General features: G+C 38.8%; 1 protein-coding gene across 1 annotated transcript in view; it reads left to right on the top strand.

Annotated features, from left to right (window-relative positions):
• The window catches only part of HERC2 (HECT and RLD domain containing E3 ubiquitin protein ligase 2), a 439,756-nt gene that overhangs the window by 287,756 nt on the left and 125,156 nt on the right, over positions 1 to 26,844 (top strand). The window contains exons 57-67 of the mRNA XM_006898588.1: positions 3,664 to 3,745; positions 3,849 to 3,992; positions 7,865 to 7,955; positions 8,205 to 8,382; positions 8,558 to 8,639; positions 8,722 to 8,893; positions 9,624 to 9,768; positions 12,388 to 12,613; positions 15,969 to 16,140; positions 18,075 to 18,264; positions 19,325 to 19,465. Coding sequence (XP_006898650.1) covers positions 3,664 to 3,745; positions 3,849 to 3,992; positions 7,865 to 7,955; positions 8,205 to 8,382; positions 8,558 to 8,639; positions 8,722 to 8,893; positions 9,624 to 9,768; positions 12,388 to 12,613; positions 15,969 to 16,140; positions 18,075 to 18,264; positions 19,325 to 19,465 — 1,623 coding nt within the window. The remainder of the gene's footprint in view (positions 1 to 3,663; positions 3,746 to 3,848; positions 3,993 to 7,864; positions 7,956 to 8,204; positions 8,383 to 8,557; positions 8,640 to 8,721; positions 8,894 to 9,623; positions 9,769 to 12,387; positions 12,614 to 15,968; positions 16,141 to 18,074; positions 18,265 to 19,324; positions 19,466 to 26,844) is intronic.

Here is a 26,844-nt window from a genome sequence, read left to right as displayed (position 1 = left end):
AATACTTCCTGGATCATTTAATATTCTGCCTAAAGCATCCTTGATTATAGCAACTCTAGGTTTGAATTTGTTCTTCAGTTCCTTGCGCTTAAGAAATGCTGAATGAGTTCTGCCCATTTGATTTTCCGACTCTAGCTCTTCGCACGTTTCATTGTAATATTTTACTTTGTCCTGTCTTGCTGCCTTTTGGAATCTTCTGTTCAGCTCATTAGTATTCTTCCTTGTCCTTTGGCTTCTCTACGCTCCAGTGCATCTTCAGAGTTTCTTCTGACATCCATTTTGGTCTTTTCTTCCTCTTCTGTCTTTGTAATGATCATTTGCAGTCTTCCTGGATGATACATTTGACATCCTCCCATAACTCATCTGGTCTTTGCTCATTAGTGTTCAAGGCCTCAAACCTTTTCCTGAGATGATTCTGAAATTCCGGTGGATGAAATCAAAGTCATATTTTGGCTCCTGTGGATTCGGTTTAATTTTCCTCAGCTTCAGCTTGAACTTGCTTATGAGTAGTTGGTGGTCTGTTCCATAATCAGCTCCTGGCCTTGTTTTCACAGCTGATATTGAGCTTCTCAAGCAGTTTTTTCTGCAGATGTAATCGATCTGATTCCTGTGCATACCGTTAGGTGAAATCCATCTGTACTCTGCATGGTTTAAAATCAAGAAAGGTGTGTGTCAGTGTTAAATTCTTTTTCCATATCTGTTCATTCTATATTCTGAGAAAATCATTCAAGAAGCTGGACTCTGTAAAAGAATGTAACATTGGAATTGGAGGAAGATCATTAACAATCAGACTTAGGGATATGACACACCCTTGCTTGCTGAGAATGAAGAGGAATGGGAGTGTTTTCTGCAGAAAATCAAAGATTAGAGTCTTCAATCTGTTTTATGCAGGTGACCCACCCTGCTTGCTGAAACTGGGGAGGACCTGATGGACTTGCTACAGGAGGTCAAAGACTGTTGTCTTCAATATGAATAAAAGCTCAACATCAAGAGAAAAAAGATTCTCATCACTGGGATGATTGGCAGAATTATGATAGTTTAGTAGATTGAGATGAATAAAAGCTTCAGTTTGCTTGACTCTACAATCAATACTCTTGGTACCAGCAGCCAGGAAATTAAAAGACATTGCATTGGAAAAGTCTTCTGAACTGCGATACCAGTCTGGAGACTAATGTCCACCTGTTTCAGGCAATAGTCTTTGCATGGGATTGGTGGATAATGACTAGGGATGATAGGAGCAGAATTGATGCCTTTGAGCTGTGGTGCTGAAGAAGAGTATTGAATATATACCATGGGTTGCTAGGAGAACAAACAGGCCCATCCTTGACTGGGTGAAGTCAGGCTGATCCTTGTAGGCAAGAATTCTGAAGCTTCATCTAACATACTTTGGACATGTTGGAAGGCGGGACCAGTCCTTGGAAAGGGATGTCATGCTTAGTTGGCTAGAGGGACAGCACAAGAGCGGAAGACCCTCAGTGAGATGGAATGATTCAGTGACTGGGTTAATGGGGGTAGGTGCATCTTAGACAGTAAGAATGGCACAGTATAGAGCAGGGTTTAGGTCTGTTGTACATTGCGTCACTATTAGTAACAGGCAACTCCATGGCACACAACAACGCCTTCAAGATGTATTACTCTCAGCATCAAGGAACTAAGGTCCTTAACTCTAGACCAGTAGGCAACATAATAATTAATGGATAAAAGATTGACATTTTCAACCATACCATCTTTTTTGGATCCATAGCCAACACCTTCAGTTAAGGGCAGGTGAAAAATCCAAACACTTATTGCATCGGAAAAGTTTGCTCTCAGGGACTTATCCAAAAGTACTGTGGAGCAATGTTATCAGTTTAAAAACTTATTTTCACCTGATTCAGGTCATGGTGTTTTCATGACCTGACCTTGTGAGGTCATCTTTTGACTTGTTATACAACTGAGACCTGGATATTATAGAAGGATGATAAGAATAACCAATACCTTTCAGCTGTGTTGTGGAGAAGAGTTTTCAATATTACACTGACTACAAAAAGAACAGATAGGTCTTGGTGAAAGTACAAAGTGTTCCTTGAAGAGGCAAGAATGGGCATTTTTTTAGGACCCACTCCACTTTGAAAAGGGTAAACATGCTATGAAGGGCCCAGGTGAATGAAAGAGAAAGCGCTCAATGAGCTGTATCTGACAACATGACTGCAGCAGTGCATTCAGGTATGTCACATGACACTTATGGCATAGGATATGTTAGAGTTCAGATCTCTTGTTTATAGCGTGACTATGAGTTAAACTTGATTTGTTTGTACCTAGCAATAACAGGAACCCTCTTGTGGTAGAAGTTAAATGTAGTCACTAGGAAAACTATTTTGACCATTCGTGCATTGTACACTAAGAGATACTATTAAGATACTAAGGACTTATTTAGAATTTGTTAATAATTTAGAATTCTCTCAGATATTTATTTGTATTTTTATCTTAGCCTTTTATTACCAAAATCTTCATTCACAAGTATAAAAATAGGAGTAGATTCTTCTTTTAAAAAGTTGTTTTTATTGTGATTTTAATGAAAGTTTACAGAGATGTGTTATTTTTTCATTCATTCATTGTTGCACACTTTCCTCTCTATTCCCCCACCAGTTCATTTTTTAAAAAATATTTATTCATTTTTGCATAATTTCCTCCCTACCTACCCTCGCCTCTCCCTCAGTCCACTTTGCTATGCACTTCTTATTCTGGACTGTTACAGTCTTACATCCCTATTATTACTCTCATTGATTTTTATTCATAAGTTGGTTCTCTCTTGAAAATGCTGTGGTGGTATAGTGTTTGGTGTATTATGCTGTTCACTGAAAGAACAGCAGTTCAGATCCACCAGGTGCTTTAAGGCAAAGATGATCAGTTTCCTTTTATTAAGACTTTACAGACTTAGAAACTTAGTGGAGGTTCAGCGTGGTGAATCTGCACTGACTGCAAGACAGTGCAGAATTTTATCTGCCATGTAGTTTATTTTAAGGTGCATTTCAGATTATTATTTCATTCTTAAATATCTCTTAAGGATCAAGAACATGAAGAACACCTATAGCCTACTTTATTATGTTAAAGTGCTAACTGGAAGTTTATTGGTTTGGATGGATGATTTCCTCTCATAAAGATAAGTCTCAGAAATCTGACTCAGGGTCACTGTAATTCAGCATCAGCTCCATGACAGTGAGTAGGACTTGTTGATAGAATCTTTCAAATTAACTGTAATTGTATAATGAAGACTTTAATAGATGGTGTCTGTGTAAGACAGTTATTTCAGATAAGGGGGGAAAAGGCTATTTTACACTAAACTAAGTGATAGCAAAGTGGTAAGAGTGTGCCTTGTCCAAGGCAGAAAACTTGTATGAGTGAGTCTGGTTGCATTTCTGCTTTCTTGCATTTCACTGTGTTGTCTAGGCAGGTTATATCAGGGAGCTCTGGTAGTATTAGTCTTTGGAGAGCTGGATCCTCTTAAGCCAAGAAAGATGATGAGCATTTTCCTCTAAATTTACTTAGTGGAGGGTGTTTATGAAGCTGTAATCAATTATGAACAAATCCCAATTCAATGTCAATGAGTAAGTAAGTAAATAATTACTTATGACTTTTAAATTGTTAATGAAATAGTAATTTTTTTTCTTAATCCTGTTTTAGATAAAGGTTCCTTCATTCTCAGAGACCTTGTCTGCTTTGAATGTAGTACAGGTGGCTGGAGGTTCTAAAAGCTTGTTTGCAGGTATGATTCTGTTAATAATTGTTAAATGTTTAATTATGTTTACCATCAAAATATAGTTAGTTTGATTTAAAGGTGAATCCTTTACCTACATTTGTTCTTACAGTGACTGTAGAAGGCAAGGTCTATGCCTGTGGAGAAGCCACCAACGGACGGCTGGGGCTAGGCCTCTCCAGTGGAACTGTGCCCATCCCACGGCAGATCACGGCTCTCAGCAGCTACGTGGTGAAAAAAGTGGCTGTGCACTCAGGTATGAGCGCAGAGCCTGTCCTGTACTGCGTGTGTTCCCAAGAGTCTGCTCTGCTTGTAACTAAAATCCTGAAATTTTATATGGATCTTGAATTCTTCTGTAAGTTTTTCTGTATTAGAATAAAAATCGGAGTATGTAAATATCTAGAGTGTTGTAAAATTTAATTATCAGAAGTAAACTAGCCTTTTTTGAGACCAGCAGTTATTATCATTTCAAGTATGTGGGCCTATCCCACATCTTTGAAATCATAGGTAGAGTTCTGTGTTTAAATATACACTGTTTTTCCTAACAGTGTTTTTGAACCCCAGTTCTGAAAAACAGACTAAAAAGTTTCATTCCTTCAATTTTGTGAGCCTTTATTGAATTTTTTATTTTTTTTTTAGATTTTAATGAACGTTTATAAAGAACTTGGATTTTTCATTCATTGTTGCACATCTTCCTCCCATCCTCCCTGCCCCCCACTTTGCTTTTTTTTTTTTTCCGGGAAAAAGCTCTTTCATTGTTATATAGTCCCCCTCCACACCACTTTAATATGCAACTCTTATTCTGGATTCTTGTCATGCCAATAATACCTAATCATATATTCCTTTTTTTTTTTTTAACTTGGCATTTTCCTCTTTATTAGGGGAAAAATCTCCATCCAAGGAAGTAAAATTGATATGTTTATACAATGAAATAACACCAGCAAAATTAATTAGAACTTTCCACAAGGGCAAATTTAAAAAATATGCACAAAGCAAACTGAAGTGGCATGCTAGAACATCTTTGCACGTTGTTGGGCACTGTTGAAGTGGATCCACATTGCAGCCACCGTGTGTATAACTGAACACAGCTCTGCCCAGTCCTGTGCCGTCCTCATAGGCGCTGGAGCCTCTGGCTGTAGGTGCTGTCAGGCTGTCTCATTGAGGGTTTTTCTCTTTATTTTGTTGGCCCACTACCAAACGTGTTGTTCTTCTCCAGGGACTAGTCCCTCCTGGTAACATGTCCAGAGTAAGTGAGAGGAAGCCACCTCATCTTCATTTCTCACTCCTACCTGACATTCTCAATGCACTTTCAAGACCTTCTAAGGTTCCCTCTGTATCTCGTATTCTTCACCGACACTATCATTCAAAGCATCAATTCTTTATCTTCCATTTTTCAGTTTCTCATGCATATGAGGCAGTTGACAATTCCATGGCTTTGTTCAGGGATACGTTAGTCTTCAAGGGGATGTCTTTGCTTTTTTTTAACCCTTTCAGGAGGGCTTTTTTTACAGATTGCCCAGGTCTTCATCTTTGATTTTTTTGACTGCTCCATCCATGGGAGTGATTGTAGATCCAAGTAAAGGAAATCTTTTTAGATTTTTTTTTTCATTGTTGCACATTTTCTCCCTCTTCTCCAAGCCCACTCCACAATGTACTCCTTGTTCCAGATTGTTGTTGTACATATAATGCCTAATCACATAATCCTTTCAGATACTTCTTCCCCTCATCTGTTCTGATGCAGTATTCATTATCTGTTCACTCTTCCCATTCTCTCCCCTACTCCTGCATGTCTGTCCTGTTTTATAGCAGCTGTGTTTGTCCTTTCAAGTGACTGAAATATTTCACTCAGCATAATGTTTTCCAGGATGTTATATAATATTTTATGTGTTCATTATTTTTCATTGTTGCATAGTATTCTGTTGTGTGAACACATTATAGTTTTTCTGTCCTTTCATGTGTTTATGGACACCTGAGTTCCTTGCATCTCTTTGAATGGTGCAGCAGTAAACATGACTGTGAGTACATCGGTGTGAGTCGTGGGTCTGGTTTCCTTAGGTTTCCTAGTAGTGGAATTGCAGGGTCAGATGGTATTTCTGTTTCTTTTTAAGAAAGTGCTGGCCCGTAGTGGTTGTACCCTCCTACATTCCCACCAGCAGTCTCTCCACAACCTCCCCAGCATTTGTCGTTTGCTGCCCGATTGAGCTTCGCTCTTGGTGCTGGGTCATATATTCCTTTTATATAGTTCTCTCCCTCCTCTGTTTCAGTGCTGTACATGTTATTTATCCCCTCTTTTCTTAATTTTCCCCAACACCCTTATCAATTCTGTTCCATAGCAGTAGCGTTATACAGTATTTATCTTTTTGTGACTGAGATATGTCACTCAATATAATGTCCGCCATGGTCACCCATTTTTTATAATATTTCATGAGTTCTTTGTTTTTCACTGCTTCATAATATCCCATTGTGTGAATAATACCACAGTTTTCTCTATCCATTCTTTTGTTGAGGAGCACTTGGGTTGTTTCTAACTCTTTGCTATTATGAACAAAGCAGTAAACATAGATGTGCATATATCTGCTTGGGTAGCAGTTCTGGTTTCTTAAGGGTATATTCCCAGTAGTGGAATTGCTGGGTCAAATTATATTTCTATTTGCACCTTTTTGAGAAAGCACCATACTACCTTCCATAGTGGTTATACCATTTTATACTCCCACCAACCGTGAATAAGGGTTCCAATTTCTCCACAACCTTGCCAGCATTTTTTGTTTGCTGCTCTCTTGAATTTTGCTATTCTTACTGGGTTGAGATGATATCTCATAGTTATTTTGATTTGCATCTGTCTTAAAGGTAAGTATTTTGAACATTTCTTCATGTGTTTGTGTGCCATCTGAATGTCTTCTTTGGTGAAGTGTCTATTCATATCTTGTGCCCATTTTGCAATTGGGTTGTTTACCTTTATCTTGTTGTGGTGTGAATTATTTCTAAAGATTGGGATAGACCTTTGTGAAGCAGAGCATAGATACAAAATTTGATTTCTGCTTGTTTTGAGTAGGATTATGTTTAACTCTCATATGTCAGAATTTCCAAACAGCAGTGACACACATGATACAGAATTTTATCTTCTCATGTAAAGGCCTTACGTTAAAAAGTTTAGGACTAGTAGAACAGCACTATGTTGGTGAGGACCTGTGTATCTTTTCATTGAAAGGTTAACATCACTCAACTTAACAGCCATCATTCTAAAGTATTTGTCCTAGTCCTCCAAGGATCTTTTCTATCTTACAGTTACAACTCTCTCCTTGCCTTGGAGTTGATACTGACTCATTTTTTATTTTCCAGTGTATTATCCAAGACTGTACATTTCTTGGAAGGAGATTGTACATTTTTCTCTTGAGGTCTTACTGGTGGATTCAAACTATCAGAGAGATGCCTCCCTTGGGCTAGCAGTGCAGCTCTTTATGGACTAGTTAACAGGAAGCAGTTAAAATGTGGGCTTTGTTGGTAAGGATGAGCGAGGGCAGATGTTTGCTGGATTGGGAACCTTGTTTAACCTAGATGTATCAAGAGAAGTTGTGCTGGTAAAGACAGTATTCCTTAATCGTGAACCAAGGAGAAGAACATACTGGGAAATTATTCCATCCTGGGGGAAGGGTGAGCCACGTGTGTTTTAGGAAGAATGATAAGATGCATTAAGTACAAATGATGATGCTCTTTCTTAAGTAATTCTGCTATTGAGTGCATGTCTCGGGAGTTTAATGTCTTTGTGTTTCGTAATTTTTCTAATCACAGGTAAACCTATTTTTGCTTTTTTTATTTTAATTTTAGCTTTTTACATATTTAACCTTACCAGAATCTCATTAATACATGTTATTTTATTGTTGTACTTCTTTGCATGTAAAATTATTTCCAGGATTTAAAATTTATAATTTAATACACTTGAACACATTTTGCATACTTGTAAAAAATGCTTTCATACTTCCCAGAGAACTTTTCATCTGTCAATTCTAAATAATTGTTTTTTCAGTACTTAATCATTGAGTACATAGTTTTTCCCAGGCACAATAGGTACTTACACTGCATACCTTTTGTAACCAATTTTTAGGAACCCATTCTTTGTGAATGTTATAGGTGGCCGGCATGCAACGGCTTTAACTGTGGATGGCAAAGTCTTTTCCTGGGGTGAAGGTGATGATGGAAAACTTGGACATTTTAGCAGAATGTAAGAATATTTTATCTTTTAATAAGTTAATAATAAGAGTGTATTCTTTATGATTTTCAGAAACTTAAAATGGGGTAGATTATGTAAAATGAATCTTAACATTTTTAAATGTCACTTAATATGATTTGGTCTCATGTTCTGTTTTAAGCGCTTATCTGTAGTTGTTTTGACTAAATTCAGATGACTTTTTTTTTATCCCTTTGAAAAGAGTGGATTGGTTTAGGAAAGGATTATTTCGTTTTGCCATAGGAACTGTGATAAGCCCAGGCTGATTGAGGCCCTGAAAACAAAACGCATCCGAGACATCGCCTGTGGGAGCTCTCACAGTGCAGCCATTACATCCAGTGGAGAGCTGTATACATGGGGTCTTGGAGAATATGGCCGGCTGGGGCATGGAGATAATACCACTCAACTCAAGCCCAAAATGGTGATTATGTTGCTTATAGAAAGCTTTAAGATCTGGTGATTTCAAGAGAAGATATGCTTAAAATCTAAGACAGTTCATAAAGACATGAGCATTTTTACTTCCTCCTGTAGACAGATCATGTTTCACTTTCTCTGTTACTGAGCTTGATTCTGGTTTTAAATTTGCATTTGAGTAGGTAAAAGTCCTCCTTGGTCACAGAGTAATCCAGGTCGCGTGTGGGAGTAGAGATGCACAGACTCTAGCTTTGACTGATGAAGGTGAGCTGTGACTGGGATTTTGTGCTGCTTTGTAGGCAGGAATATTAAGACACACTTGCCTGAATATTATTTTTAAATCTAGGTCTGGTATTTTCTTGGGGTGATGGTGACTTTGGAAAATTGGGCCGAGGAGGAAGTGAAGGCTGTAACATTCCCCAGAACATTGAACGACTGAATGGACAGGGAGTTTGCCAGATTGAGTGTGGTGCGCAGTTTTCTTTGGCTCTTACAAAGTCAGGAGTGGTGTGGACATGGTAGGTAAAATTCCCTGTTTTCTCTAGTACATGCTTTGTGGTTGTGGGTGTCATTTGCTTGTCAACTTTGCTCTTGTACCCCATCTTCTCTCCACTGGATTGCTGTGCCTTCATTTCTTATTCAGCCTGATATCTTTAACTTTTTGATAGAGACATGAGTTGGAATTAGTGACAGTATTACAGGAAGAAGTATCCAATTATTTCTGGTTCCTTTTGAAAAGAACTCCAAAAAGATTTAAACTGTATTTCTTTCCTATTTGGATAAAGTTTATTTAGAAAGTTTCTTAACTATGCCAAAGGCGAGGGAAAAAATGAAGAAAATCCAAGTTCTGATTTCTGTAATTCTGAGAAATATGCATTTGTGCTTGTTGTGAAAGCTTCCTTTACTAAAGGAATGGAATAACTTGAAAATACTGATTTTGATCATTGTAACAAAGGCAGCTTTGAAGGGAATTTACCAGATATGTTTGAGGCATTTGAGATTGTTTTACATGCTTTTAATCTCTTTATATGTGAAACAGTAACATGCATATCATAAAACATATATTCCCTTAGGAAGTGTCCTGCCTGCAAAATTAAGTGATTGATTTGAATTAATGATACATGATTGTATAACAGTTTTAACGATCATACTTTAAAAGCTAGAAAACCATGCTTTATTATGTAGCATTGCCATATTAAAACTTGAATGTGTAGCATATTGACATTTACACTGTTGGCCTCCTTATAGGGGGAAAGGGGATTACTTCAGGCTGGGTCATGGCTCTGATGTCCATGTACGAAAGCCACAGGTGGTGGAAGGCCTGAGAGGGAAGAAGATCATGCATGTGGCAGTTGGTGCCCTGCATTGCCTTGCTGTCACTGACGTGGGGCAGGTAAGCTTTGGCCGCCTGTGGCAATGTGGGCTCTTTGTTGTGGATGCTCATTCTTTTTTTCTTTTTTTTAATAACAATGTGGTATATTTATTACATATGCAGAAGTAAAATGTAGGACAATTATACAAAGAACAAGAGAATATAAATATATGTCCATTATTGTAAGGTTCTTGTAAATGTAATGGGAAGACATTTCCCATGACAATGTTAATTGTAACTATTTTTACCTCAGAGTTTGAAAATCCAAGATTTTAATTGTATGGTTTTTTGTTGTTTGTTTTTTATTTTTCAAAAAAATAATTTTAATGAACATTTACAGAGATTTTGGATTTCCATTCATTCATTGCTGCACTTCTCTCCCCTCCCAGACCGCCCCCTCCCCAGTTCGCTCCTCTCTTTCAAAAGTAAAAGAAACACTCCCTCCCTGGTACACAATCTCCAGTTTTTCTCAGTCTTACCACAAACCTCATATGAACACAAGATATGAACAGACACTTCACCAAAGAAGACATTCAGATGGCCAACAAGCACATGAAGAAATTTTCAAAATCCGTAGCTCTAAGAGAGATGCAAATCAAAACAACTATGAGATGTCATCTCACCCCAGTCAGAATAGCAAAATTTAACAGAACAGCAGCAACAAATGCTGGCGAGGTTGAGGAGAAACTGGATGCTCATTCTATTTTATTTTATTTTTATTTATGTTTTTTATTTTATTTTTATTTATTTATTTTTTGTAATTATTTTTTGTGTGTACCGTCAAATTATATCTGACTGGTACAGGAGGAGATTGTTCCTCCTTCTCCAGCAGAGCATCTGGTGGATTCGAACCATGCATCTCTGAGATTGCAGCTGCAGCTTCTTGCCACTAGGCCACCAGAGCTCGCCGGATGCTCATTTTAATGAAGGTCATTGTTAGTATATGAAAGCATGGCAATGAGATGTTTACTAAGATTTTTTTTGTCAGCGCAAGGCAAGGGTATAGTGGGAATGCACTTTCATATTTATTAATGAATGGATGTTGGGAAATAGTGAAATTGTCCACTATAAGTAGTTGACTTGAAAGTCTATGTGGAAACATGAATTTTTTTCTTTTAATGGTTCCCTTTTTTTTTAGTAATGTGAGAACAGTAATTTATATTAGAAGATGGATGGCCATCAAGGAGTTGTACTAGAGAGATTTTATTAATTCTTATTCTTCAAGTGCATATTTGACTTATAAATGTATATTAGACTTACAAATGGTGTTTTTCTAAAGTTTATTATAACACCAAAATTAGCACAGTAATTTTTAAAGCAAATGAAAATCAATTATATCTTATAATTCTGTAACATTAAGAAGCAAATTACTTGAAACATACGCCCATTATTTTGAGCATTTTCTTTTTACGATAAAGAGAAAAGGGAAATTAATTCATTTAAGTAAAAATAGAGTCTTCCCTGCTTTCTAGAACAAGTTAGAGCAGATTAATTAACTGGCTGGATTTTAAGTTGTTGGTGTTAGGTGCCATTGAGTCAAGTATGACTCTTGGTTACCCTGTGAACAGCAGATTTGACTCCTATCTTGTACCATCCTCATAATCTTCGACATTTTCCTCAGAATTATTGACAGTCCTTGGGGTAGGAATGAGTTTTAAATATTTGTAGGTACACTGTGACAGGTCCATACAGTTCTTTCTTAGCTTAACTTTAGTACAAGAGAAAGTAGCTCTGGTAGTGTCATTCATAACCTGTTAGGTTGCTGACTAAAAAGATCAGTAGTTCAGATCTACCAGCCACTTTTTAAGAGAAAGAGAGGTTGTCTCCACCTATAATGATTTACAGTCCCTGATGAGAGGTTGAAATCTACTCAGCAGTCATGGGTTGGTTTGGGTTGGGTTTTTCGTTTAGTGTGAGAAAGGCTTAAAGCCTTTTCAGTAGTTTAAATGCCTCACATGCAGTAGGTGATGATGATTGTGATGAAGAATTTGTTCAAGCAGGAATTTGTTAATTTGTTTCAAAAGTGAGAAATTTACATGACATCTAGAGAGTTCTGGTGCTTTAGTGGGTCAGGAGTTTCTCTAGCAACCCAAGGAGAGGTGGCTTGAATCCACCAGCTGTTCCCATGGGAGAAAGATGGTCAGTCTCCTCCTGTGTGATCTATAGCTTCTATAAATCTGCTTGTAGGGTCATCTGTGAGTTGGTTTTGATTTGATGGCAATGAGTGGCAGTTTTAGCAATAAAAGGAAATAGTTTTCCACATGTTGGACATGCATAACCAAGAGACTACCTGCACATAGATGCCTTTAAAAAAATTTTTTTTTATTTCATTATTTTTTGTGTGTACCGTCAAATCAGATCTGAATGGTACAGGAGGAGATTGTTCCTCCTTCTCCAGCAGAGCATCTGGTGGATTCGAACCATGCATCTCTGAGATTGTAGTTGCAGCTTCTTGCCACTAGGCCACCATAGCTCGCCAGATGCCTTTTTTTATTAAGATTTGTAAATGGTTTTCTCTTGCCCTTTAAGAATTAAATTCTTCCACGTGCCTAAGTACATACTTAATAGCATTTTGAAGTAGATTTAAAGAAAATGTATACTGGAAGACTGAAAAATTACGATTTTTTTTTTAAACAATAGGTATATGCTTGGGGTGATAATGACCATGGACAACAAGGCAATGGCACAACCACAGTCAATAGAAAGCCTACACTTGTGCAAGGCTTGGAAGGGCAGAAAATCACACGCGTGGCCTGTGGTTCTTCTCACAGTGTGGCCTGGACAACTGTCGATGTAGCAACGCCCTCGGTTCATGAACCAGTTCTTTTCCAAACTGCAAGAGACTCTTTAGGTGCTTCCTATTTAGGTAACACAGGTTTTCATTTTGTGATTTTTCTCCACATGATAATATTTCGTCTGTTTAATGTCACTAGCTCTCCATGGAAAAGTTATATTGCATTGTGATGTGATCCATGCATACTGGATGAAAATTTTTTAACAAAGTATGAAGCTGATTTTTTTCTGTTTATGATCAAATTAATTCGTAGAGCTGTTCATGTATACATATAAAGATTCTTCGTAACAGAAGGAGCCTTGTTAGCATAGTGCATTAATGTTGGACTGCCAACCAAAATACTGAAAGTTTGAATCTACCAGTAGCTCTGCAAAATAAAAAAATGAGGCAATTTACTCACATTAAGATCACCATCTTGAAACGGGATAGAGGATCTCCCTGAGTCAGAATCAACTTAATGGCTATGGATTATTATTTCTTATTCTTGTCTATTCTAAGATTTCCAGTTCATGGACTCCCCATTTTGTAACATATTCAAAGTACAGCTAACTTGATGTTTAGTTGGTTGTTTTTTGTTTTGTTTTTTTTTTAAATTTTGATGTTCAGTTTTATGATTTACTGTGTGTGTAGATTTAATTCTTACAGCCAAGTCAGGAACATTGTTGTTGTTGTTGTTGTTATGTGCCATCGAGTCACTTGCGACTCATAGCGACCCTATATGTACAAGAGCCCTAAAAGCCATTCTATCCTGTGTCAACCTTGCCATCTCAAACACACTCATTCCCAACACTCCACTCATAGAATCGATCCATCTCATCGAGGGTCTTCCCCTCCTGCGCCGTGCCTCCACTCTCCCAGACATGCTGTCCCTCCCCAAGGATCAGTCCCTCCTTGCAACATGCCCAAAGTATGTCAGACGAAGCTTCAGAATCCTTGACTCCAAGAAGCATTCTGGCTTCACCCTCTCCAGGACAAACCTGTTTGTTCTCCTAGCAGTCCATGGTATATTCAACACTCTTCTCCAGCACCACAGCTCAAGGGCATCAGTTCTCTTTCTGTCATCCCTATTCACTATCCAGCTCTTTGATGCATAGCACGTAATTGCAAAGACTATATCCTGGATCAGGCACACTTTAGTCTCCAGCCCGACATTGTTGCTCTTCAGTGTTCTTGAGACGTCCCTGACAGTTGACTTTCCCAATGCAATGCGTCTCCTAATTTGCTGGCTACTGTGAGTGTTGACTGTGGAACCCAGTAAACGAAAACTGTTAACTATCTCAATCTCTTCACCATCCATACTGATGCTGCCAATTGGCCTAGTGGTAAGAATCTTTGTTTTCTTGATGTTGAGCTTCAATCCATATAGAAGACTGCAGTCCTTGACTTTCTACAGCAAGTCCTTCAGGTCCTCCTCAGTTTCAGCAAGCAGGTTTGTGTCATCCACATAGCGCAGATTGTTGATGACTTCCACCAATCCTGATGCCACATTCCTCCTTGTACAGCCCAACGACCTCTTCTAAATCCAGCCTACACATCTGGCAGTTCTCTGTTGACATGTTATTTCAAATGTTTTTGGATAATTTTCAGCAGAATCTTGCTTGCATGATATCAATGATATTGTTTGATAATTTCCACACTCTATTGGGTCACCTTTCTTTGGAATGGGAACAAATATCGATCTCTTCCAGGCTTTCCTCCAGATTTCTTGGCACAACTTAGTGAGCACATCCAGGGCAGCGTCTGTTTGTTGAAATAAATCAATTGGTATGCTGTCAACTTCTGGAGCGTTGTTTTTTGCCAATTCGTTGAGAGCAACTTGAAATTCCTCCTTCATCACCATAGGCTCTTGCTCTTTGTTATTTCATGAAATTCCTCTGTCAGCCAGTTTCTTCTGATACAGTGACTCTGTACTCCTTCCATCTTCTTTTGATAATTCCTGTATCATTTAGCATTCTACCCTTTTTATCTTTAAGTATTGCCAGCCATGGCTTGAATTTGTTTTTCAATTCCTTCAGCTTAAGAAAAGCTGAGAGAGTTTGGCCCTTTTGATTTTCTGACTCAAACTCTCTGCACATTTCATTATAGTATCTTGCTTTGTCATCCCGAGCTGCCTTTTGAAATTTTTTGTTCAACTCTTTGATTTCTTCATTCCTTCTTTTAGCCTTGGCTTCTCGGTGCTCTAATGCAATAGTCAGAGTCTCATCTGAAATCCATTTTGGTCTTTTCTTCTTCTTCAGCCTTTGCTGAAGTTGTTTGGAAACCCTAAATATAATTTAGTTTTTAGTATGTACAAAAATCAAAGAAATAGTGAAACACATGTGAAATTCTTCACTACAGATTAGTATGTAAACTTAGGCTTAGTTTGGTTATTAGGTGGTTCACAGCTAGTTATAGAATATCATAGTGGTGTTTGCAGTATTGATGGAAGAGTTTCCTGGCTCATAGCAACATGCATTCTATTAAAGAATGACAAACTGACAGATGGATGATGGAAACCTATAGTATTCTAGTTCCAATTATTCTCTATTGAGATAAACCCTTCTAATTGTCCTGTGAATTATGAGAAATTCTATGAATAAGAGTCTGGCTAGTTGGATCAGGCAGGACCCTTCATGCTCATTGAGTACTAATTGCCTCTAATTTCATGATTTCTTCCTTTGACTTTGTTTGAGGCAGTTTTCTCTCATGTTCATTTCCTGGATCTTTGATGGCAATAAGCTGGAAGGGAGACATCTGTAGATTTCAGGGTCTCAATCCAGAGAGCATTCTTTTCTCTGACTCTTACCTGTGGACTCGTTGTCATACTTACCTCTTTGACACTCTTTGCTGCTTTCTACATCATTTTACTTTTACCCTGACCTTGAAATTCTCTCAGGGTTGTGAGCTGGGGCATATCTAATAAAAATTATTTACCATGTTAGATTTTTTGGGTCATGTTTCAAGAGTAAGTAAAATAGAGTTACAGTGGCATTTTCACACTTTGTATGTATATGGCTTACACTGTAGTAGATATATTTTGTCAGAGCCTCTTGATTTTCTTGTAATTTCAGTGAAGTTTTACTGAAAATAGCATCTTTCTAGAAGTATAAGATAAAGCTCTGAGGGACTAGTAAGAAGCTACAAACTCAAAGGCACATGGTTTAAATCCACCAACTGTTCCATGAGAGAAAGATGGGCAGTCTCCTCCTGTGTGATGTACTGCCTCTGAAAACCCACTGATAGGGTTGGATCAGCTGTGAGTTGGTTCCACCTCAACAGCCTACAATAACAACACAGCCGTTCTCATTAAAAAAGCCATTGATATGTTATCCTTATTCTGTAATAACAGAAAAACAGTAAGTGTTTTGGATGTAACTGAAAGGACACACTTTAAAAATAAAGAAAATTTTGATTTTTAAAATAGAATCAATTTTTTTTGCTCTTTTAGGTGTACATTCAGATACTGATTCCTCTGCTTCCAGTAATAAAGTCAGTGGTGCAAATAATTGTAAACCAAACCGACCTTCTCTAACCAAGATTCTTTTGTCGTTGGATGGAAATCTTGCAAAACAGCAGGCCTTGTCTCATATACTCACAGCATTGCAAATCATGTATGCCAGGTAGGTTATTTGCCAACTCTGGAATTTCCACAGTTATGTAAATATTGAGTTTTCTGACTTTTTTGATTGAACAGATATCTGCAAGAAAATATTCTGATTTTAAATACTATGAGTTTTTGGTGATTCTTTGTTAGGAATGATGCTGTTTCTTTGAATGAGCATTGAAATATGAAATCTGTGAAAAACCAAGTTAAGATTTGTTTCATTGTTTTTGGAGAAATAGAAAGAATTACTTGGTAGTACTTTATTTTAGGAAGCAGCAGTGGCATCAACTACCTAAACAACATGCCTCTGGAAACTCTTATGAACTTTGATAAATGTCAATACTTATAGGAAGGCTTCAGGCCTTTTGTTTATAGGGTCACTATGAGTCGTGTTCAACTTGAAGGCAATCAACAACAAAACAACTTTATTTAAGGATTTTTAAGACACCTATTATCCTCTACGCCGGGATGCATCCTATCTCCATACCTTTTCAACCTATTTGCAGAACAGATTATCCGGGAGGCGGGGCTCTATGAGGAGAAATGTGGGGTCAAGATTGGTGAACGATTTATCAACAACCTGCATTATGCGGATGACACAACCCTGCTTGCTGAAACTGAGGAGGACCTGAAGCACCTGCTGCAGAGTGTCAAGGACTGCATCCTACAATATGGATTGAGGCTCAATGTCAAGAAGACAAAGATTCTCACCACTGGACCAATTGGCAGCATCAGGATGGATGGTGAAGAGATTGAGATTATACACAGCTTTAGTTTGCTTGGCTCCATAGTCAACAGTCTTGGCACCAGCAGCCAGGAAATTAAAAGGCACATTGCCATGGGAAAGTCTGCTGTTAGGGACCTCTCCAAAGTACTGAAGAGCAATGGTATCTCTTTGGAGACTAAGGTGCATCTGATACAGGCCATGGTCCTCGCAATCACCTGTTATGCATCAGAGAGTTGGACAATGACCAAGGAGGATAGAAGGAGAATTGATGCCTTTGAGCAGTGGTGCTGGAGAAGAGTATTGAGAATACCATGGACTGCTAGGAAAACAAACAGATTTGTCCTGGAAAGGGTTAAACCGGGTGGCTCCTTGGAGACAAGGATTCTGAGGCTCTGTCTAACATACTTTGGGCATGTTGTGAGGAAAGACCGGTCCTTGGAGAGGGACATCATGGTTGGGAGGGTGGAGGGACAGCGCAGGAGAGGAAGGCCCTCTAGGAGGTGGATTGATTCAGTGACTGGGATAATTGGGATGGGAGTGTCAGAGACAGTGCGATTGGCACAGGACAGAGCGGAGTTTAGGGCTGTTGTACATAGGGTCGCTATGAGTCGCAGGCGACTCGACGGCACATGACAACAACAACAACATTATCCTCTTCATTTGTGCGTTCAATAGCGTGGATTTCTGATGGTGGTGTGTTTTCCAGTATTTTCTGTCTTCTCAACCTAAGTAAGTTGCTCCTCTAGTTATATATCATGACAGAAGGAAAGTGATAAATAGAAATAGATACTGTGTCCTTAGCTTTAGAACAAAGCCAGATTGAATTGCTTGAGGGAACATTCAGTTCTTAACTGTCTTGGTAAGCCTCTTGGTACAGTGCAAGCATTCATTAAATATAAACTACGTGTTATTGAAGTAGATCCTTCAGGATCTAACAGTGGCTCAAGAGCTTGTCTAAGGGTTATTTTATTTTAATTTTTATGTTTGGTACTTTTACTCCTATCTGCAGTGTGCTTATTCAAATAAATAATATCCCAGATAAACATTTCAGCTTTTAGTTGATGAATACATGTTAATAATATTTCATGTTTTTCCATAACTTTCTTAATGTTTTCTGCAAGAGTGAGACTATCTTCAGCAAGAACCTCCCCTGTTTCCCATTTCATGGATTGTATAGCATGAAACTGGCAACTCATGAAAGGTTTGGTTTTCTGTTGTCCTAGAGACGCAGCAGTGGGAGCCCTAATGCCGGCTGGCATGATGGCACGAGTGGAATGTCCTTCATTCTCATCCCCAGCACCCTCTTCTGACATGTCTGCCATTGTCAGCCCCATGAGTGGAGAGGATTGTATGCTGGCTGTTGATTTTGAAGACAGATTGAGCCCAAATCTGTGGCAAGAAAAGAGAGGAGAGGTAAAAGAATCAAATTCTAAAATAAAAAGCAATTTTGTAGCAGAAAGAAAAAGGTAACATCATTTCCTTTGGAAAATCTTGATAATTCTTTTACCTAGAGAGTTTTTATGTTTTTGAATGGTTCAGGAGAAACAGACTATTTGTAAAGTCTTTAAATGTAAGTCTTTTTATTTCTACAGTTGTTCTGAAATAAAAGGTTTTTTAAAAATCTGATTTGAAGAGATGTGTAGCTTTTTTAGTCTTATGAATATCAAAGATTTTACTGATTGTATTACTGTACCTGTTTTCTCAACAGTGCCCTAGAAACCACTGAGGAAATAGCTGATACGATTAGGCACCGTGTTGCCTCTGTAAAATCAAGAGCATTTTGAATGGCCCAAAATGGTTTTAAATTAGACATTTGTAGACTTAGGAAATAAACCATGTTGCTGAATTGTTTCTACTTCACTTCTCCCCCATCTGTATAGTTTTGTTACTGAACAAACAAAGGTTCCTTTCCACAGTCACAAAGCAGGTGTATGACTCACATGAAATTGCTCTCTCTCATAGACTTGAGTGGATATGGAAGGCAATGAGATAATTTCTCCAAAACTGTCTTTTTGCCTTTTTCCATGCTTTCAGGGATTTTATACCTTTATCAGCCACTACTCTACTTAACATTTAATTATTTGGTGTCTACAGTTACTAGGTTTCTCTTATCTGCAGAGATAATTTATATATTTTTAAAAGACACACTACTTCTAATATTTGGTCCATGAAGACAGACAGTGTTCAGGCTCCAATTTATTTGTAACATTGTTACTTTCTTGGGCTATAGAGGCCACCAACTGAGTCAGAGTACTTGCTTACAGTAACATTCATGTAGGGTCTGAGGTCATAGAGGGGACACTTAATGGTCCTGCATAGGACCGTTTATAACTTTAGCTTAGTTATTTTACAGGCACAGATTTAAGCAGAGTGTAAAGCATAAGCTTCATTCCACCATTTTCTATAATTATATAATACGAATTAAAATAAGTTCTGAACCTTATTAATGCTGTCACTCACTTTTAAAATCTAGATGATTTCTTCTGAAGATACTGTGACACCCTCTGCAGTGACCCCTTCTGCTACTTCAGCTTCTTCCCGGCCATTCATTCCTGTAACAGATGATCCAGGAGCAGCCAGCATCATTGCAGAAACAATGACCAAAACCAAAGAAGTAAGAGGCTGTCTTTAACTTTTTATCTTAAAATTATTTCAGATTTATATGGAAATAGCAGAATACTCAGAACTTCGTCTTTCTCACCTACTCTTTAGACTTTCTGAACCATTTGTTATTGAATGATCCAATTCACCCAGAATATGTCCTGAGTGTGAGTCCATTCACCTACATAGTCAGTGTGACTTCCAAGGTCAGGACATTAATAGAGGCGTCATATGGCTTTGCAATCCACAAGCCTATTCAGATTTTGCCCATTATCCCAATAATGTACTTTATAGGTCTCAGTAACAACTCAGAGTTCTGTTTTTTTTCACTTCCATTGGGAGCAGCTCCCTTTAGGCAGGAATAACACAAATAAGTTGCTGTTTTATGCAAGCAAGGAATTTATTTTAAATGAATGAATTTTGGACAGGATAATTACCCACCCAGAAGATGCTATTTCATAACAAGGCACCCGCTGGCTTTTCTAGTCATTGACCTTCATACTTCTTTTCACAATTATTTTACAAATAAAAGTACATTGAAATATATAACTCAGCTACTTTATACCTTTTTCTTCCCCCATTTTAAGTATCTAATTTTTCATGTGGTTGCTTTCATACAATTAGTGGCATTGTCCTTAGCAAATTGTGCTATTAACTCATTAACCACCTCCACACCAGAAAGATGAGCATTATCCTTCTATTGCTATTGAAAATCTTGGTAATGAGGGAAGACTTATTAATAACCTTCATTTTGCAGAAAACCTTACTTAGAAAAAGTGACGACATGAAACACTGCCCAAAACAAGGACTACAGCCTTCAGTATGGATTGCATTTCTAGCATCAAGAAGATAAAATTTCTTATCATTGGACCGATAGACAACGTCATGAGAGATGTAGAAAATGTTGAAATTTCCAACAGTTTTGTCTTACGTGTATCTAACAGTTTTGTCTTGCTTGGTGCCAGTAGTCAGGTGATTAAGAGACATACTGCATTGTGGAAGTCTTTGGTCAGAGACTTCTTCATATTACTGAGGAGCGATAATGTCATTTGAAGACTAAGGGAACCCTGATTCAGACCATGGTCTTTTCAGTTACTTGATATGCATCTGAGAATAAAGTGAATAAAGATGACAGAAAGAGAAGTGATCCCCTTGAGCTGTGGTGTTGGAGAAGAGTACTGAATACCCCAAAGGAGCAAGCTGATATATAATGGAGAAAGTGCAGCCAGCAAATATGACAAAGCTGAGTGTTACATACTTTGAGCATGTAGTTATAAAGAGGCTGTTCCATGGGAAGGGACATCATGTTTGGAATGGTGGAGGAACAGAGAAAGAGAGGACAACCCTCAACAAGATGGTCTGACACAGTGACTGCAGCAGTGGCCTCAAGTATCTGGGAGATGATGATGGCACAGAAAAGTACAGATTTCAGATCTATTGTTCATAGGGTCACTATGAGTCATACTTGGCCAACTGCAACTAACAACAACAGTATGTTCAGAGAGACACATAAACCTTATTAACTCATACCAGAAAACCCCTGAGAAATCTATACCTGGACCAGGAAGTAGTAATCAGAACAGAGCAAGGAAACACTACATGGTTCAAAATCAAGACAAGAGTATGTTAGGGGTGTGTGCTGTCTCCATACTTTTTGTCTATATGCAGAATAGATCATTCGGGAGGCTAAGCATTATGAGGAGGAATGTAACATCAGGATTGGAGGAAGACTCATCAACAATCTGCGTTATGGAGATGACACTGCCTTGCTTATTGAAACTGAGGAGAACCTGAAGTGTCAGTTGCAGAAGGTCAAGGACTTCAATCTTCAGTATGGATTGAAGCTCAACCTCAACAAAACAGATTGTCATCTCTAGGCCAGTCTCAGCACTATGATAGATGGAGAAGAAATTGAGGTTGTTAACAATTTCCACTTGCTCGGAACCACAATCAGCAGTCTTGGCACCAGCAGTCAAGAAGTGAAAAGACAAATTGCATTAAGAAAATCTGCTGTGAGGGACCTCTCCAGAGTGCTAAAGAACAAAGCTGTCAGTCTCGAGACTGAGGTGCACCTGATCTGTACCATGATCTTCACAGTTACTTTCTATGTATCATAGAGCTGGAAAATAATTAAGAATAACAGAAGAAAAATTGATGCTTTTTAGCTGTGGGGCTGAAGAAGAGTATTGAGCATTCCATGGACTGCCAAGAGAACAAACTGGGTTGTCCTGTAGAGAATGAAACCAGGTTGCTCCTTGGAGACAAAGATTTTGAATCTTCATCTGACATACTTTTGGCATGTTGCAAAGAGAGACCAATCCTTGGAGGTGGGCATCACACTTGGAACGGTAGAGGGAGAGCACAAGAAGACCCTGGATGAGATGGATTGACATGGTAACTAGGGTAATGAGGGTAGGAATCAGTGCGACTGGTTTAGGATAGGACAAGGTTCGCCTGTTCAGTGCATGGGATCACTAGGAGTAGTAGTCAACTTGATAGCACATAACAACATCAAAATTTTCTAAAAATTCCAATATCATCTTCTTTACCCTTACTATTTTTTATCATATACATATGGCCTTGGGCCTCTGTCTTTTGTCTCAGGCCCCTCTGGAAGCCATTTTATCCCCCTGAGATGCACAACACAAGTAACCATTTTAACGATACATTTCTCTAGTGTCATATTCTTAAAAATACATTGTTTTCTATAGTCTGGAGCCACTGCAGCAAGTCTCCTCCATTCTGACATCAGGTATAACAACAGTGCAGCTAGAGACAAAGTGAGTATGGCTTACCTCTTCTAACTTCACCCGTGCTGCCGTTTTCCATGCCTCGGTGAAGACAGCAGCTTGCTGACAATGGTGGGTGTGACGGATAAAAAAAAAACCCCACCTCTCTGGAAGCACATCAGAGGGCCAACTCAGTATTATTAGAGCTGCAGTGGTATTTAAACTTTTAGTCACATGTGGGCACCTTGCCGATAGGGAGAGTACATATATCACGGAAGTCTTGGACGCTCTGCTTAGCCCCTAGCCTCTGGGGGCTGTTTTGGACACACAGCTTGTCGGGTGTGCTGCAACAGCTATTATTAGCAAGGAAGTGTGCTCTGCTGGCTTGTGTGAACCAGATAGGCCCTCACCAAGCTGGGGCTATCACGGAGTCCATTTCCTCCTTGTACGTGTTCATCTACATCTTCCCCTTTTTCTTTTACTACATTATCCAACGTTACAATTTTTTGTTCTTGCAATAGACTCTTTGTTTGAGCCTTCTGATTACTAATGCACTTACTAATCCTGGTACAATTAATACAGCCCATACTATCACATTACAGGGAAATGATAAAACATGATCAGCAAAACCTTGCAAAAATCCAGGAGCGGTAGCATCAACACGAACATTATTATCATCTATTGCTATTTCAGAAAGACATACAAAGTTGTAAGCAAATTTTAGATTCCACTTGGTATGAGTATACTTAGATTAAAGCTACAATTCAATTTTTGTTGTAGAAGAGTAAAATTAACTTTAAAAGGCATCAGACAGTACTGGTGAATGGTCCCATCACAGGGGACACTGATCATTTGTGTTAGAGTGTGTAGAATTTCAGAATGGAGGTCAAGCTGTTTCTGAAGCATCATGAGGCCTTGATGAATATGTTCTAAGGTCATCTCAGTCTGCATCATGCCCTGCGATGAAAGGGCTGACAAGTTCTGTACGACAGCAGCAGTAGCTACTTGTCCTGTTAGTGTGACTGTGGGGGTTGTGGCGGTGGCCATAAGAAAAACTAAAGAAGTTATTCCAGCAATAATTAGGCTTAGGCCTATACTTCTTTTTGTCTGGGTCAAGACTTTAATGTAGAAGGGGAGTGCAAAGGGGTGGACGAGTTCACAGGGAGCCAAACATAAGGCGGGACTGTAACAATATATATAAAGGTAAAGTTATGCTCCCCCTTTTTGAGGCAATTAGTGATGATTCCTTTAGTATTGTTAGTGGTACTGAAAAGCACAAATTAATAGAAATTGGGAAGACAAGTTGTTACATTTAAGGGGGAGGCTGTGGAATTATTTGTTGTCCAACTTAAAATTGTTGCTGGATAGTGTTAGCCCCAGCAATTCCATATGCATAGCCTCCCTCTGTTATGATATAGCTGGTTTGAGCAGCTTGTCTCCAGGAGTCATCGATATGCATGGTGATGTTTAGGGCAAGATGAAGAGGTCTCCAATCCCTGGGTCCAAGGCACCACGATGATGATGAGGGGATGGACAAGTGTCCAGCAGCCATTGTTGTTAAGTGCCATCGAGTCGCAGACATAGTGTAGTTAAAAAGTGTGCTCTTTGGACTGCAGCCTTCAATACGAATTGAAGCTCAACATCAAGAAGACAAAGATTCTCACCACTGAACCAGTTGGCAGCATCAGTATGGATGGTAAAGAGATTGAGATAGTTAACAGTTTTAGTTTATTTGGCTCCATAGTCAACACTCTTGGTGTCAGTAGCCAGAAAGTCAGCTGTCAGGGACCTTTCCAGAGTACTGAAGAGCAGCGCTGTCAGCCTGGAGACTAGGGTGAGCCTGATCAGGCTATAGTCTTCACAGTTGCATGCTATGCATCGGAGAGTTGGACGGTGACTAGGGATGATAGAAAGAAAATTAATGCCTTTGAGCTGTGGTGCCTGGAGAAGAATGTTGACTATACCATCAACTGCTAGGAGAACAAACAGGTTTGTCCTGGAGAAGGTGAAGCCTTGGAGTCTGAAGCTTCATCTGACATGCTTTGGGAATTTTTCAAGGAGGGACTGGTCCTTGGAGAGGGACATCATGTTTGGGAGAGTGGAGGGACAGCATAGGAGAGGAAGACCGTCAATGAGATGGATCAATTATGTAATTGGGGTGGTGGGAGTAAGTGTGTTGGAGATGGTGAGATTGGCCTAGGATAGAGCAGGGTTTAGGGCTCTTGTACATAGGATCACTATGAGTCGCAAGCAACTGGACAGCACATAACAACAATAACAACAACAGTCTGGAAAAGCTAGACCCCAGGTCCATAGGATATGACCTAGAGGGGTGGCTTTTTTGTATCTGCAGTTATACCAGGCTTCAAAATCAAAGGTGATGTGTTCACAATAAGAAAGGGATGGAAGGAAAGATAGACTAGAGTTACTATAGTCTATAATAGGATTACAATTACAAAAGAAAGAGGCCTGTTCTAGTCTCACACAAGAGGTGTTTTTTGTTGGTGTTATTAACAACCAAACAAGCTACAGGGAGGTGTAGTTCATCTAATAGGGACATTTTTATAAGGGTTATTTCTCTTTCTTGGCAGGGCTGTCAGAGGATATATTTCTGTTTGGCATACATAAGGTTGGGGTATTGTATCCCAGGTAGTTAACAGAGAGCAGGTCTAGGAACAAAACCCAACGACACCTGGTTCTGGGCCCCACTGGCTACATTGCTGTTAACTGTTAATGGTGCCATCAGGAGGACTACCATCATGGGTCCTGTTAGAGGAGCCCCATGGGTATTCATAGATGTAGCCTGATCCACTAATGTCTTAAGCATTCCCCATGGTACTGGCATGGTTTTCTTCCTAGTCAGTCCCTGATTCTTCCGCCATCACTTTTCTTGAAGATTCAGCTTCTGCATCTTCTCATCTGGTGGGCTGGTATCTGAAATTTCTAGCAGGTACCTAGACTGGGTGTGGCTTGTCCTATGGAAACACATAAATATATCCTTTCCCAACAGTTAACAGGGTGTCTGGGCCCTCCCGTATTTGATCTAGAGGACCTTTCCATGTTACCCATAATGAGGGATCCTGGGTGTCATTGTTTTGTTGCCAGTGAACACACGTAGGAAGTTGTAAAAAATTTTTATAAATATTAAGAGTATTTAATGTAAAGAGTGCTTTATGTAATTGTACTATAGGGGGGTATCCCTCCCCCTTTTCTTTTTTTCTATTGAGTTTTTAAAGTTTTGTGAGGTCTTTCTACTTTGCCTTGACCTTGTGGGTTATAAGGGATACCTGTGGTGTGTTGAATATTCCATACTTTACAAAACTCAGCAGAAGAACAACTGTCAAAAGCAGAACTGGCAAAAGCGGGCTTATTGTCAGTTTTTATGGCTTGTTGAAGGCTCATTACTGCAAAACATTGAAGCAAATGGCTATCCGGTTTTTGTGGTCAACTCTCCAGTTTGTGCAGTGACCCACATGAATTTAGAATATGTGTCAACTGAAAGAAATATTTTTGCTTGCCAAAAGAATTAACATGTATAATATAATTTTGCCACAGGTAATTAGCTTTCAGACCTCTGGGGTTCACTCCTGGAGATTGGATAGCAGGACTGTGAATGAGGGAAGCACTAGCTCTATAAGAACGTACAATTCTTTTTAACTGTGCCAAAGGGATGTGAGGAAACTGTACTTTAAGACCCTAAGATTGATATGGGTTAATGAATGTAAGGTATCTAGTGTAGATATGAAATAAATCACACTAGAGTGGCAAGATGGTGTGCTTTACAGTTTCTTTCAGCTATGAAGCCAGTTAGGCCTGTATGGCTTCTGACATGTTGCAAGAATATAGAGCCTCGCTGTAAAAGTAAAATAGCAATTTCGACTAATAAAGGGGAAAGAGGATTTTTATCTGAGCATGCAGAGCAATGGCCTAACCAAGGCAGAATAGTAGTAATATAATGACTATCTGTGAATAGATTCATTGGCCCAGGGACATGACTTAATGCAAGAAAGATTTGAAATTACTCTTTAAATTGTGGTGAGGTATCAAGTAAAGGGGTAAAATAAGTAATAAATGGGGTAGTGGGGTTGTGGGTTTGTCAGCATAGATAATTACTGCAGCTCTGGCTTTTCCACCATCTATAAAGACATTGAGAGCTGTAGGGATGGGTGTTTTTTTTTAAAGTCGAGGTGGTAACCATTTCAAAAGAGGAATAGCAGATATCCATGGAGAACTGGGATAATTACAGTCAATTTGTCCAGAAAAACCTTCATAAGTTATAATGAAACTGCTATTATGTTGGAATAACCAGTCAATATCATAACTGGAAAAAGTTAAGATAACAATGTCTCTCTACCCCAAACACTTGGAGTGCTTATTGTTGGTTATTTGACTATTGTAAAGGGGGCTCTTGGAGTACAAGAAATTCCATAATGGAGCCACTCTAAAACTCCTTGAGTCTGATATAATACTCCTACTACAGTAGGAGTAGAATTGAAAATTACTAATTGTAATTCAGAGGGCTTATACTTTGCTAATTTAGCCTTTTATAGATTTATATTGATTTTTTGTATCATTTTCTCTGCTTCAGAGGTTGGCTCTCAGGGAGAAGATGGATTAGGATCCCCTTTAAGGAGATTAAGTAGTGGCTGCAACATGTACAACT

Source organism: Elephantulus edwardii, unplaced genomic scaffold (genome assembly GCF_000299155.1).
Source record: "Elephantulus edwardii isolate Elephantulus edwardi_28Jun2011 unplaced genomic scaffold, EleEdw1.0 scaffold00234, whole genome shotgun sequence".
NCBI lineage: Eukaryota > Metazoa > Chordata > Mammalia > Macroscelidea > Macroscelididae > Elephantulus > Elephantulus edwardii.
This window is presented reverse-complemented; position numbering and strand designations above follow the sequence as displayed.